We start from the raw sequence: 15,239 nt of genomic DNA on the forward strand, positions 1-15,239 counted from the left end.
TCAAAGTTTTGAATAATCTTATCTTAAATACCAAATGATAAATTAAATTTATCTGGTCTGAACTAATATGTATATTCCAGAGTATTTGTTTTTACAGCTACTACAAAAATGCCTACAGTTATTTTGGATATTAAAATAAAATCAATAGTCTCATTACTGTGAGACTCTGTTTAAAATGTAGTACATTTTCATGTTCTTAAACTTGATATAACTCTAAAATATCCTTCAGATCTAAGATTTCTGTAAATTCTGTAAGAGCTCTTAGTCAAAAGCAATGAAGTCTGACTTAACATGTATGTATTAGAAGTATATCATCTTTCAGATATACAAATTATCTTTCGGTACTTAGAAAAGAAATCATCAAATTAAAATAACTAATAAATATTATATTCTATATTTACCAAGTGTTGAATAGGGAGATTTTCCTTATTTTTTAAACATTAAAACTGATGCCTTGAAGTGGTTAATGATATAGTTTACAAAGTATTCATTAGAAATTTCAAAGAAAGCCAGAATATGATTCTTCAACTAGTGTAGAGGTTTTATTGTCTGTTACAATTAAAAGTTTTATTTACTTCCTCTTGCATTTGTATTCACATCTTTCTCTTAGATAGCTCTGGAGTTTTGAGTACTTGCAAACCAACCTACTGATCTTATTACTTTTTCCTTTATGATCTTCTTAGTTTGCCTGAAGCAAACGTACTCAGAGGAGATGGCATCTGGAAACTGTGGACTTCTTTGCAAACAACACAATATATTGATAAATGCATCCTAAAACAAGTAAAAAAAAAAAAAAGTATGTCTCCCAGACAAACTATTGTTTTTTGCTAATTCTGACTTAAATTCTAATAGGCTTTATAGTATCCAAGCCTAGAATAAATTAACAAGGAAGACATAAAATTGAATAAAATCACTTCATACACTTTTTCACTACAAAATTGAAATCATGGAGAAAATATGAATGCTATTTTTTTTTTAGTGTTCCATATAAGAATGATTTGAGAACTACTTTCCTGAAGAAATAGAACTTTGTGTCATTTTTCTTTTCTTTTGACTGAAACAAGGCTGATTTCTTTCCATTCTAAATAAATTTCACCAACTTCTATGAGATTCTAATGGTATATGTTCTTTTCTGTGACACATCTCTGTATCAATTGTTCTGTACTTCAGAAGGAGACTTTCTATCATAATGCTCGCTTTTGTACTCCAAAATTAAATGACTTTTTTAAGACTAGGTTATTTCCTCATACTTTAACTAAAAAGTAAAATGCACTGAATGAACAATACTTCAGGAAATAATTTGATGTTTTTTAACTTGGACTAAGTCCTCTTTGACTAAGCCTTATCAGAAGTTGTCCATCACTATCATTTTAAATAGTTTATTTAAACATTGAGACACAAGCATAATTGCCACCAGAAAAATAAGAGAATTCTTTCAGCATAATCTTGGCTGGAGCCTCTTCTCTTCTGTTTTGTTTGTTTGTTTAAGCAGACTGAGAGAAGATTTGGCAAAGTGGCATAGAATATGGTGTCAGGAGTCAGAGAACCAGGATTAAAAATCCAGTTGTACTCCTAACAGTCCTGTGATTTGGGGGAAATTAATCACCCGTCTGTATCTCAGTCTTCTCATAATCATAAAATGATTATGTAATCATTTAACAAAGGGATCTATAATTATATTAGAATCAAAGAGCTGTTCTGAATATTAAATTCCACAATACAAATATCCAGCATGCTACCTGGAAAATAGCAAGTTCTTAATCAATGTCACTCATTATGATTATGACAAATATGTATTCATTCAACAGTATTTATTGAGTAACTATTTATGCTCTATGATAGGTATAAAATAATGAGCAAACAGAAACATGCTATCCACGAGCAAACGGAGTTAGATAAATAAGAAAAACGTAACACATATATTGATATATAGTTATAATAAGAAACTCAAGACAGAGACCAGTTACTCTAAAAACATAAAATAAGGGGATGAAATAAATTAAAATTTTCAAAATGGCTTTTGCTGGAAGATCAATGAATGCTTCTTGAAGAAAGCTACAAGGATTTTATTTGAGACATCTCAATAATGAATAGGAATGAATTCATAAAAGGGTGAATTAAGGGAAGGAGAATCACTATGTAATCAGTAAAGGAATTAAATTTGTGAGGCCCAGAGGCAGAGAAAAGCAATACAGAAGAACATTGCCCCTGGAAGACCGGGGAAGAGCGTGGAGATCTGGTGTGGGAAAGACCTGGATGACAGACAAGATTCAGCTCTTTCAGGGCCTCGCTGTCCACAGAATGGATCGTGGTCAGAGTGGTGGAAATGCTTTGAAAAATAAAAGGAGAATCAGGATCTGTCAAAATAGTTCAAATTTTTATTTTATAAATTTTCATTGACTTTAGTATGGAGAGAGATTACAGGTGGCAAGGTTAATGAAGGAAGAGAATGCAGATGGGAGTTACAGAAGTTGACATAAAAGAAGACAATATTTTTAAATGAAGTGCAGTTGAAGGAGATGGAGAGATGTGGGACAGATACAGGGGAAAGGACAGTTTTGAAGGAAAAGTGACAGGACTTGGTGGAATATTGAAAATCAAGAGAAAGAGGATTTTGACAAATACGATCTTGGATTTCTGGGTTGCACAACCTAAGCATGGAATGCTCTTCTCTGAGATAGAGAAGAATGAAACTGAGCAAGAGAGAAGGGAGATTATGAGCTCAATTTTGTATGTGTTGTATTTGTATTGTATCTGCGATATCCACCAGAGAGGTCAAATGGATGTATGAGACCAGAGGTCAGGGTTGGGGTAAAGAAGAGGGTTGAGTGTGGGGAGGCAGAGTCTGGGTTTTGAAATGCAACTAAAATACAGTTCGGTGGCTCAGTGGTAAAGAATCCTCCTACCGATACAGGAAAGGCAAGAGATGCAGGTTCATTTCCTGGGTTGAGAAGATCTCCTGGAGAAGAGATGGCAACACACTCCAGTATTCTTGCCTAGAAAATCCCATGGGCAGTGGAGCCTGGCAGGCTACAGTCCATGGGGTCACAGAGTTTAACTCAACTGAGCACATATGCAACTGAAGCCATGAAAATAGACGCCTCCACTCTGTGAGAACTGAAAAAACTAAAAAAGCAAGCAGTTAAACATGACGTATTTTCTCTTATTCACATTACTATGAACTGCAAGAATAGATCCTTGTTTTTTTTTTAGTTTACTACATATAGAATCTTGTACAAAAAAATTAGGCATACAAAAAATATGTAATGATCTGATGGCTAGAAAATGATACACTAGCCAACAACTAAGTTCAGACAGTAAAAATGAGAAAATAAATGAATAATAGCACAGGACAAGAGACTATTACTGTAAGAGTGAGGATTCTTAGTGGTGTCACAGGTAAGGTAGAATACTGAAATTTGTTTATGTATGTCTGATAAAGTGGGATAAGATAAAGACTGGGTTTCAGCAGTAAATCAATTTACTATGTCTTCTTGCTACCTTTATGTTTCAACTCCATGATAATTTGAGCTTTCCAGAATTCTGAGATTATAGCTGCTTTCTGTTGAGCAACTTCCAGCTGCTGTTTGAACAACAAATAAAACTGAGCCACTTATATAAAACGATGTTCTTAACTAGGATGAGACCAAATAAATAAAGAGAAATGAAGAAAGAGGGCCAACTCTTTTTTTACACATGTAGATTAGCTTAGTATATTGGTCAGAATTGGTGAAGCAAAATGCTGAATATCAAATGTGACAGATGACTCAAGTAATCAAAATGATAATGCAGGTTTATACAGTTTATGCATCCATTGGTCATTATGAACCCCATGTAGATTTCCTGCATGGGTTATGATAGAAACCAAAGTAAATCCATATTACAGAATGATCTTACATATTGTTTTCTATTTTGTATTTAACATGTTGGAAATGCTGTCCTTCCTGGGAAATGGACATTATTCTTACCACATATTATAATAATATATATTGATAACAACTAATTTCTAAGTTTAGTAGCTTGCTGTCAATCAATCATGAACATAGAACCAATAGTCTATAAATGTTTAGGAACATATAAAATCCACGAGAATACTATCAGTGCTGACTAATTCGTCCAGCAAGAAATTAAAATTTAACTAAAGGATTTAAGCATAAGAATTTTAAAATAAAATTAGATCTTAATTTCAATATTTTACACATGCAAACTCTCATAAGAAATCCTCAAGTCAAAAGTAAAGATGATTTGGGGTGGCACTTGACTTGTTTTCAGAATTGTTTTCATATACAACTCTTAATGAGTAAAAACACTGATGTATATTCAAAAGTGAGGGACTGGAAATAAATCTAATGGGTGTTTTATTTCTAACCTAGACTATTAGTTATTAGTTTTATTTCTTTAATTTACTATAATTTCTTAAGCCAATACTCCATAGGTATTTCCAAATTCTCCAACTTACATGAAAATCTTCTGAAATTACTTATGCCAAATATACCTTATATACTTAAGATGTATTTTTATAAAGTGAATTGTTTTTAAAACTATCAAACATAAATATTCCCAGAAGGTCAGGTGTTGAGCTGATGAGAAGATTTTACAAAACTGAAAAAAAATCTATTTTTTTTGCTGAACTGTCTGAGACACATAAGTACCAGTTTCAATATAACAAAAATTGGTAAATATTTAATCTAACTGGTTTTCTTTTAAACATATAAGGTGAAATACTAGATCTTTATAAATGATTACCCCAAAACAAAAACAAAACAATATTAAAATTGCTCAGCTAAAGGGGCTAAAGCCCAACATATTTTATTTTTTAAAAAAATCTATAACTGTAGGTCACCAGTGAATACATAAATCAAATAACTTCACAGTAGAAATGATACCCAAAGTTATGACTATTTTTGTAAACTATCTTAATTAAACTGAATAATAGATAAATTTATATTTTAGGTCTCTCATATATAGAAAAAACTTTTTCATAGTTGAAAATAGTATATTAAACCTCTATTTGTAAAATAATAAACTCCATTATATTATCTTTGCATATGAGATTATGTTCAAGATTCTTAAAATTCAAATTCAAATCCATATAATTCATATAATTGAAAAATTTTAAGGATGATTTTTATATCTTTAACTTCACATTTGTCAACATAAAGAACATCTATAGTATTTTGTTTTATGTGTTCTTTCATGACAACTTTATGAACTGTTGATTCAATGAAGCAGAAGTTTAAAACATTGCTTCTGTTTCATCATAATTTTCCTATGGCTCCCCTGTATTTCTTCTTCATAATATATTCTCATATATGAATTAAAATGCAAACCTTTTCACATCCCTTCACTATATGCCTAAAGTAGTAATGATCTAGTGTAGAATGAGTCAATTCTCTGAAAATATCAAACTCAGAATGAGGTCATGTGTGAGAGAGTTTTTCTATGTCTTGACAGTAGAAAAACTGTACTCAAAGATGTAATATTAGAAATAAACAGGAAATAGACATTGACCTGCTTAATGAGAATACACAGTCCATACTGAGCCAATGAATCAGGGCAGAATAATGCAAAGGGCATTAGCAAGAGTTTAATTCTAAGACGTTGAACAAAGCAACGGTGATCAGGAAGTAGGATAAAAAGGCAAGTTGGGATAGAATATAGTAACACTGTCTTTCATGGAGGAAAAAGAGAGAAGATAATGTTGTTGTCCAGAGCCTCCTTCTGTCCACCTCATTACTCCTGGAATATAGATTCAAGCCATAAGGATCCTAGATAACCTGCCAAGCCAGTTACTAGGCCAGTATACGAGATGCATTTGAATAGTGAAGTTTCTCCTCACATTAGAAAACTGGGAGATTCACACATATCATTTAATGACAGAAGACGACAGAAAAATACTGTAACCTCAGGAATATGAGAACCACTCTACCTGCAGGGTTAGCAAAATGCATATATATTCAATTTGTTATTACAACTCCAAAAGAAAAGCAATATGTAGGAGCCAATAGAAATTAACGAGGGAACTTTTAATGAGATTACAACTTGAGTAATAAAAACCAGGCTGGCATCTCTTAATCAAAATTTTCAACCTGAAATATTTTAGACTTAGTAACTACCAGCGCACACCGGGTGGGACGGGAACGAGTGGAAATTGAGGGCTGCTTGGCTGTCCCATGGGGTCTTACTGTACCTGTGTCCACACCCTTCACCTGTTGCTTGGCTCGAGTTGGCTGGCTCTAATTTGAACTCCTGCGGGACAAGCCCTTTGTCGTGTGGTCCAGGAAAGTCCATTCCGGGCACCTCCTCCTCCTCTAGAGACTCCACGTAGAAGAGAGTCCTGGCGGGCTGGTGGATTCCCTGCCCTGGCGCCCCTGGCTGCAGCCTCGTAGCCACTGGCAGGAGGGTGCCATTCAGAGGGCTGAAGGAAGAGGCAGAAGAGGACGGGGAGGCAGACGAAGACGAGGAGGCAGAAGAGGAAGGCTTCTTCCAGAAAGTGCTCACTCCGCCCTTCTCTTGGCTTTTGAGCAGGCGGCTCTGGCTGGGTCCCCAGTGCTCGAAGCTGCCGCTGCCGTCTTGCTGCAGGCAGTTGCCCCCGGCCGGGCCGCTGGCCGCCGGCGACGGGTGGCTGAAGAGTTTCCAGCGGAGTCGCAAGATGTGCTTCACATCGAAGTCTTTTCGCCCAGAGCCTGACATACTTGACGCAAGGAAGGCGAAAGGACCTCAGCTGACGCAGTAGACGGGTTGGGGAGGCAGGCCAACAGAGCCCCTGGTTGGAGGAGGGGGCGGGAGGCGCCCTCTGCACCGCGGGAACAGACGGGACTGGGCGGCTGCGCGCCCTGCCAGGCGACGACCAGAGCGCGGACAGCAGAGCCACGCGGCTCAGCTGCGGTCAGGACCTCAGGACCCGCGCGTGGGGAACTCAACGGCCGGGTGCACAGGCAGGAGCTGGACGCAGAGGGCTGAGAATCCCCGATCTCTTTGCGGGGTCCCGGCGGTGACCGCAGTGAGGGACGGCCCTGGTGCCGGAGACGCGCGAGGGAGGGAGGTCTGCGCGCTCGGAGCTCTGGAGGCGAAGGCAGCTGGATACACCTCCCTAGCATGCACGGGTGGCAGAGCCTCAGTCGAGAAGCTGTCGGCTCCCCTATCCTTGCAGCTTAGAGTTCAGTGCCTGGAGATTGCAGAGAGAAAGATCCCCAAGTCGCGGAAGAAGCACACTCCCCCCAGCCTTCTCGATGCACCTGCGCCCCTGTCCCTGCTCTCTAGGAAGATGCTCTGAGAGCTGCGGGTATCTCTGAGAAAGTCAAATGCCTTCTGCAAGGCGAGAAGGGGTGGTTTTATCTAGTCAGTTTGTAAAAGAGAGAGAAAAAAAAAATCCAGCAAATACAGAAGGGCAAAAGAAAAAGCCCGCGCCGTGAAGCTGTCAAGGTCCTCACAGTACAATTTTCTCTCTGCCTCAGCGCCTCCTCCTCCCTCGTAAGTGACGCAGATGTGCACTGGGGCCTATACCGAGAGATGGAGGGAGGGAGGGAAGGCTTCAATCTTCTTTATGCAAGTGAGTCTGCTGCTCTTATTGTCCCCTTGTGTGGGTCCTGTCACCTTTTTTTATTCTCCTTCCTCACTACATTACTATGTAGCAATAAAAGTAAAGCAAACAGGCAATATGCTTTAGCATCAGTAAACACCAAACGTAAATCATGGCAGCGTAAACTTAATAGGCTGCCATCGCTTTTCAGGTTGCAGGTTAATGGCTTGAATTATTTAATAAACCGCATCCTTTAACCTTTAGCCTTAGTTTCTCTGTAGTGAGAAGAAAGAAACAGGATGCTGGCGTCAAAGTGTGACGATGCCACCATTCTGACAATTACATTGTGATTCTGCCATTAACACACTCAGGCAGTGCTTCACCCAGGGGGCCAGAGGCACACGGTAGAAATTTGAAGATGGGCATCTGAGTGCAGGGGACGAGTTTTGCAAAATCAGTGCATTTAATGAGTTGCCATAGAATGAAAGCTGTTCTCAGTGTAAACCAAGAAGTGGAATAAAATGATAAAACACAATTTCAAGGCATAACCTTCTAGTACAAAAATCATGAATAAAATATATGGAAGAGGTTAGGGGAAAAAATGAGTATATCCAAAGGCTATTATTCTGCAGAAATCTCTTGTTTGAAGAAGAAAAGACGTGTTTTTCCTTATATTGAGAATGAGGAGATTTATGATCCCTTTCTAGCTATGACCACTTAGAAATTTTTCAGCTTTTCATGAGCCTTTAAAATAGAACCAAAATCATTTTTGCTAACGTCAAACAGATCAGAGAAGTTGCAGTTTCCCTAACTCAACAAGAAATACAGTTGTTTAATTAAATGAAATTCATAGAAATTTATGAAAGTCATAGCTTCATCAACCCCCAACAGAACACAGGAATCAAAAATTAAAACACAGTTATATTATTATTCTATTACCCCATTGTTGAGCAGTAAGGTAAAACAGAAACTGAAGCTAGATTTGAAGTCTTTCCTAGACAAAGTTGGATGTAGTAATAAAACAAGAAATTAAGCACACAAAATCCCTATTTTCAGAAGAAAAAAAATCACTATTGCTCATTTAAATATTGATTTATTCCACAACAGCTGGACTACAATCCCCTGTGCCTTGATTTTTTTCTTTCAGTATTCAGAGTTAAAAAAAAAAAAAAAGGAAAAGCAAAAAGCCCTTTAAAGCAAACAATGGTGACAGATCATTTTTATCCAAGAACTGAATCAAGTATTTCCCTTTGGGAAGAAAGCAGTGTATGAAATCACACATCACAAGCAAGACAGAAAAAACTTTCCATCAGAGGTAATACAGAAATATGAAGTGCATATAATTGACTGACTTTTTAAGAAATTGATTATATCATGGATTTTCTAACTTGATTTAATTTAAACTTAATTTAAATAATATAAAATAATATAAATAAGGTCTGCTATAGTTTCCTCCTACATATCTGAAACATTGAAAATTGTAATTCAGTACTCATTTCCATTGCTATTTTGAAATTCCATTTTGTATTCCACTTTTACTTTGCAATACCAATATGATTATTATGCAACTTAAAACTTATATGTTCAAATTTATATGACCAAAATTAATGTAATTTGAGTTTTAGTATAAAGAAATATTGATTAAATTCTTAAGTAGATAGTGATTATATATTGATTATATTTATTTAGCTTTAGTGTTATATTTTATTATTGAAGAAGAAGGAAGGAGGGAAAAATGAAGCAATAAGAGAAGGAAGGAGGAGAGAAAGGAAAATGAATGAGAAAGAAAGTTAGAAAGAAAGAGAAAAAGAAGAAAAGAAAGGGATGGAGGAAATGAAAAAAAATAAATTTACTAAGACATCATGACTATTTATACATTAGGAAACTCTTTGAAAAAATATGCCTTGTGAAGTATCCAGTATTCAAACTAAAAAAAAAAAAATTAATTTAGCACTTACAACACATTAGGTCCAATGCCAAGAAGTACAGATATGAAAGAATTAAGTTCCTAGAAACTGGCTGTAAGCACTAACAAAGGATGATTGCTTAGCCAGTTATAAATTATAACTGTCTTTACTTTATAATTATCGGTTGTAATCTACTTTTGAGTCAACTAAATTAAGGTTTAAGATAACCAAGTTTATAAGGAAGAGGACATAGACACAGTAGACACTTTTGAAGAATCCCAAAAATCACATTACACTTTCCTTTAAACAAGAAAATCAATTCAACTTTTCTAACCCTATTGTTTAATTAAATTGAACTGTCATTTCAATCAGGGTCTGTCAAATGAATGTTCATAATATTGCCATAGTTTCCTGACAAAACTTTAGCAAAAAATCTAGAGGATACTCAAACATTTACTTCTATACACATGTATAAAACTCTTCATGTAATAATTAAATTCAATATGAATATTAAATACACCTAACTGAAAGTTCCTACAACTCAAACATTTAACCAAAAAACAAAATTGAATGTGAATCCAAGCATTTTCTTGGTGGAAAATTTTCTCTTTTAGCAATCATTTTCTAAACACATTCAAGTAAATGTGTATTTGCTCCAAGTGAATTCTGATCCTTCTGAATCTTTTAGACAGTACTTCTACAATGTCGAGTAATTTGCCTCTACATAATAATACTCAACAAAAGCATTTGAACAGCTAATTATTATCCAATTTGAAAGTTCAGACCTTAAAGATTCCTGTACTTTAGTTTGTTTTTTGTTCATATTTGTTTTATTTTAATGAAATATACCTATGGACATCACTAGAAAATATTTAAAATGAGTGGAAGTGGAAATTAAAATAGTTCTGTAATGATATTTCTTTCTGAAAATGAATGAAACAATGCTATATAGCACTAATATTAAGTGAGTTCATATATAGTATCAAGGGCTTATACTTCTTAAAGCAAATAAACGTAAACTGTTCAAAGACTATTAATCTTCATTACAGTGTGTATGTATAGTTTAGTTAAGTAGCAATTAAATGACTGCTTACTAAACATTTGTAGGTGTTAATTGATCCTTAAGGGCCATTTTAATCCACTCTATCTCTTTGGTTTATTTGACCTTTTTGATTTGAATCAGGCAATAAATGTATATACTTGAAAATTCTCATACATATATTTCTGAGTTAACTGCATGAGTGTAGGAATTCAAAATGACACTAAAAGAGTGCATTCATATTAACGATGAACTAATTTTCATTTAATTATCTTTTTATTCTCAAAATTGTGTGCAGAATGCCCAAGGTGAAAATTCACTATTTTGACATTTGAAGTAGGTGCTCTGATTATAATCACACTGCTCAGAACAATATGATATGATTAAAGAAACCCTTACTTCTTTTATGGAGATATTTCTAAAAATATATAAATATATAGACAGATATATTAATATAGATAAAGAGAAAACTGCTTCACTAATACTTTATATTTCCAAAAGTGTTAAGATTTACATGGAATAAAGTAATTTTATTATTTTGCATGTCATATTTGAATTTTTCATTATTACTGTAAGGTAACCTGTGCATCCTCTGAAATTTTTAACATTAAGGACAAAATAAAATAGTAGGATTATAGTATATACAATATAGACTTAGAAGTTATAGAGTTTATGATGTCAATATAAACAAGAAAATAATATCACAAAATTTAAATATTAGCTTCAACACAGTTGCGATTACCTTTTCCTGCTTAGGAGACCTGAAAATTGAAGCCAACCCAGAATGAACTTTGTGGATGATATTTTATTGTCTCGTGTCTCATAAGGACATGGGCTCTTGAAAATTTTTATAAGATTTTCTCATGTTAGGTTTGTATACCTCCATCTTTCTATCTGGAGGAACATCTGCCAAGCTTTTATATTTGCTTTCATCTGCATTGTTACCACATCTGTTAAAAATCTAGAGTCAAAAGGCCTGTCTTAGCCGCTAAGATTCCATTTGCCATATCACAATTTTGACTAGGTATATAACATAAATTACAGACGGTTTACAAATGCTCCTTTTCCCAGAAGTCCATGTGTTAAGTAACAAGTGAACATATAAGAGTTGGGAACAACATTTCATGCATAACCTGTTTTAGAAATAATACTATAACATTATTTCAAGTAAATTGTATACGCAAAGAGCTGCAAGAAGTTTATTCTGAGAAATCAAATTCCTTTCAGCATTGTTAATACAAGTAAATAGGTTTCTAATTTTTAATTTGAATATCAAAACTCGAGGTATTTAGTATATTTTCATGACTTTTACTACCAATCAAGATGTCTTCTGGTCCCCAGTCCAAAATAAGATTACTTGTCAGCCTTGTAGGAGGCTAACTAATAAATCTCTAGTCTGAATACTTGTCTCCTGTATCTACAGGAACCTTTCTTTTCCTATGCTACACTAATTATTAGCCAAAATGAAAAATGGGAAGGTTCTATAGGGAAGACTCTCCTCTATAGAACAGAGGAAATATGACATGTGTTGAATATAAGCATACTATAAAGGATGAAAAATAGAGTGATAAATCTGAAAATCAAACACCACATAAATTTCATGAGATTTTAGCCTACTTAAGTTTTGTGTAGAGTTTGAGCTTCCCTGGTGGCTCAGTAGTAAGGAGTCTGCCTGCAATGCAGGAGACATGAGAGATGCACGTTCAATTCCCAATGGCTTACCGTCCATGGGATCGCAAAGAGTTGGATTCAACTGAGAGGGTAACACTTTCACTTTTCTAAAACAAGATTATAAATAAAGATGACAGTGGGAAACAGATACAGTTGTAGATTATACTACATTCTTTAAATCTATTCATACTAGATAAACTCTCAGATTAAAGATTCTTTGGAATCTTTTCTCCAAAGTTAAAGTTACAAAAATTTTTAATGATATTATACTTTATTCTCATATAGTGATCTGGGCAACTAAAATGGGAAGTATAATTTTATAACACCTGCTAAATGCCAGACAACTATTTCATTTAATCTTTATAAAAATCTTACTAGCTAGACATTATAAAAGACTTAGTATAAGAAAAATAAATTTAAAACTCCACTTGCCACATCACAGGTATTTTATTTTATTATCTATCTGAGAGTTTTCCATAGGTATATTTTTCCTCCTGCTAAGTACAAGAGTACATTCTTTTTTTTTTTTTTCAAGAGTACCTTCTTAAAAACAGACACACTTCTTATGACACTTCAATATCCTTTCATAAATTGTGTGATTCAGAGTTTGGAGGTTCATAATTATACATTTGCTTTGCTCTAATAAAAGATATTTTTAGCATTTTCAAAAGTGAGCTTTTCAATATTAGTGTGTATTTGTATGTATGTGTGTGCATGTGTATGTTTAGACAAGAATAAAAATGGTATCTCCTTTGAGACAATAATTTCTGGAAAAAACAGAGATTATTTTACTATGCTAGAATGGTTCTAGAGGGCAGAGAACATACCTTATTTAATATTGAATTCACAGTGCCTAGCACAGCTTTCCTGGTGGATCAGAGGTAAAGAAGCTGCTTGCAAATGCAGGAGACTCAGGTTTGATCCCTGGATTGGGAAGATCCCCTGCAGAAGGAAATGGCAACCCACTGCTGTAGTCTTCCCTGGGAAATCCTGTGGACAGAAGAGTTTGGCAGGCTATAGTTCATGGAGTCACAAAAGAGCCTGACATGACTTAGCAATTATACAACAACAACAATAACAGTGCCTATCATGGCATGATAAATTAATATATAATTTTGAATTAATAATAGTGACCAGTTTGGAGGACAGGGTAGAATGGACTCCTGTAGGAGAGAGCAGAAAAAAATAAATAAATAAACAAAAGTACTATAAAACATTGTGTCTGGAGTTATTTGGTGTAAGAGCAAATAGAATCATAAAAGAGTGGTTTCTGGAATACTTCAGTCATATTACTAAATGATTCTAAAACATTAAAAAAAATCAGCTTATATTCTGTGTTCCTTTCTAGAAAGAGGCAATGCAATGTGTAATGTATTTAGACAATTTTTTCATTGTTAATATTAAAATTTTTAAAGTCTTTACATTTAAATTTATGAACTTTAGTTACATTAGAAACACATATTTAATTCACTCATGCATTACTGCATGTATTCAAACACATTTCTTTTTTATTGAGTATCTACTATGTGCCAGACCTTATTCAAAGTGATAGGGATGAGGCAATTAAGAAAAAAGGTAAACCATAATCCATGCCCTCATTGAATTTACATCTTTGAAGTAAGTGATATAAATTAAAGGTCAATAAATAAATAAATACCAGATGATGAAGATGTCTATGGAGATAGTATCAAAGAAAGAAGGTAGAAAGTTTTGAAGGGAAATAGGTTGAAGTTTAAGTAGTCTGAAAGACCAAATCCCACTGGTAGATGGACACGTCAGCTGTGTCCAGAAGGAAGTGAAAGCAGATTTTGTTCATGTAAATGGGACAGTACACCAAACAGATTGAATAGGCAAGCAAGGGCCCTGAGAAATGATACATTTTGGAATATTTAGGGACTCATATCAACTAGAGCTGAGTCAGCAAAGGGGAACCTAGCTGAAGATGAACTCGCGAGGGGAAGGGGGATGGTTCAGTCATTAAGTCATGTCTGACTCTTGCAACCCCATGGACTGTATCCTGCCAGGCTCCTCTGTCCATGGGATCCTCCAGGCAAGAATACGGGAATGGGTTGCCATTCCCTTCTCCAGGGGAACTTCCCTACCCAGGAATTGAACCTGTGTCTCCTGTATTGCAGGCAGATTCTTTACCAACTGAGCTATGAGGTAACTCTGGGTGGGACGAGGGTCAGTAAGCACCAGGTGGCTCAAAGGATCTTCCAGGTGAGTGGATAGGAAGGTTTGCTTCTATTCTGAATCAGATGAGAAGCCATTGAGGTGTGTCGAGCTTTGGTGTGATGGCATCTGACTTTAATTTTCTAAGAACATATTGGCTACCAGGTTAAAAATAAACAGAAGAAAGCAAGGTAGGGACAAGAAAACATTAGAATGCTATGGTAATAAAGGAGATCAAAGATGATAGAAGTATGCGCCAAAAGTTTTGGGAAGGTGTAGCATTTCTAGGAAATAGATTTTTCAAGCTCACAGCCTTTTTCTTTCCCCTCTATACTATCAATGTTGGATAAGGTCTAATCCTGTTTTGTTTCCAAAGGTAATCTCTTTCTCCATTTTTTTTTTTTTTTGGTCCCATTCATTGATGTCAGATGCTCACATAACTTAAGCCATGCTCAGGTATTAATTTGTAATTTCAGCCAACAAAATAATTTATATTTCATCAAGATTTAGTAAATGTAATTTTGAACAAAGAGATACTCAAAGTTCTTTATCATTATTTAGGGATTGCTGAAACTGTTAAGGGCAGCACCTGCAATCACAGCCTAGGGTGGGCTGCCCAGCTTAGATAAAGACAATCTTGTTTTTATCTGTTTTATAAACTGGGCTTCTGCATGAATCTAGGTATATGAATAACTTCTACTGTTCAAAATCATTTTGTAAAACAACTATCATAATCTGAATTTGAATGTAATTTAGGAAATTTCAGGCCTGTTAGCAGAACAAAATATGAGTTATTTCTAAGTTGAATGGATCCTTTCGTTGTTTTAATCTCTTTCACCATGTTACCTGATGTTACTGAAAGTCAAAGTTGCTCAGCTGTGTCTATCACTTTGTGACCTCATGGACTGTAGCCTGATAGGCTCTTCTG

General features: G+C 35.0%; 1 protein-coding gene across 3 annotated transcripts in view; it reads right to left on the minus strand.

Annotated features, from left to right (window-relative positions):
* The window catches only part of KLHL1 (kelch like family member 1), a 376,595-nt gene extending 368,850 nt beyond the window's left edge, over nt 1-7,745 (minus strand). For all 3 annotated transcript variants that reach the window (XM_081547214.1, XM_081547212.1, XM_081547211.1), the window contains exon 1: nt 6,191-7,745. In XM_081547214.1, coding sequence (XP_081403340.1) covers nt 6,191-6,693 — 503 coding nt within the window. In that variant the 5' untranslated portion in view covers nt 6,694-7,745. The remainder of the gene's footprint in view (nt 1-6,190) is intronic.
* Between the last annotated feature and the right edge of the window lie 7,494 nt (nt 7,746-15,239).

The sequence above is a fragment of the Giraffa tippelskirchi genome, chromosome 12 (assembly GCF_054371585.1).
Source record: "Giraffa tippelskirchi isolate mGirTip1 chromosome 12, T2T-mGirTip1v1.2.pri, whole genome shotgun sequence".
Classification (NCBI taxonomy): Eukaryota; Metazoa; Chordata; class Mammalia; order Artiodactyla; family Giraffidae; genus Giraffa; species Giraffa tippelskirchi.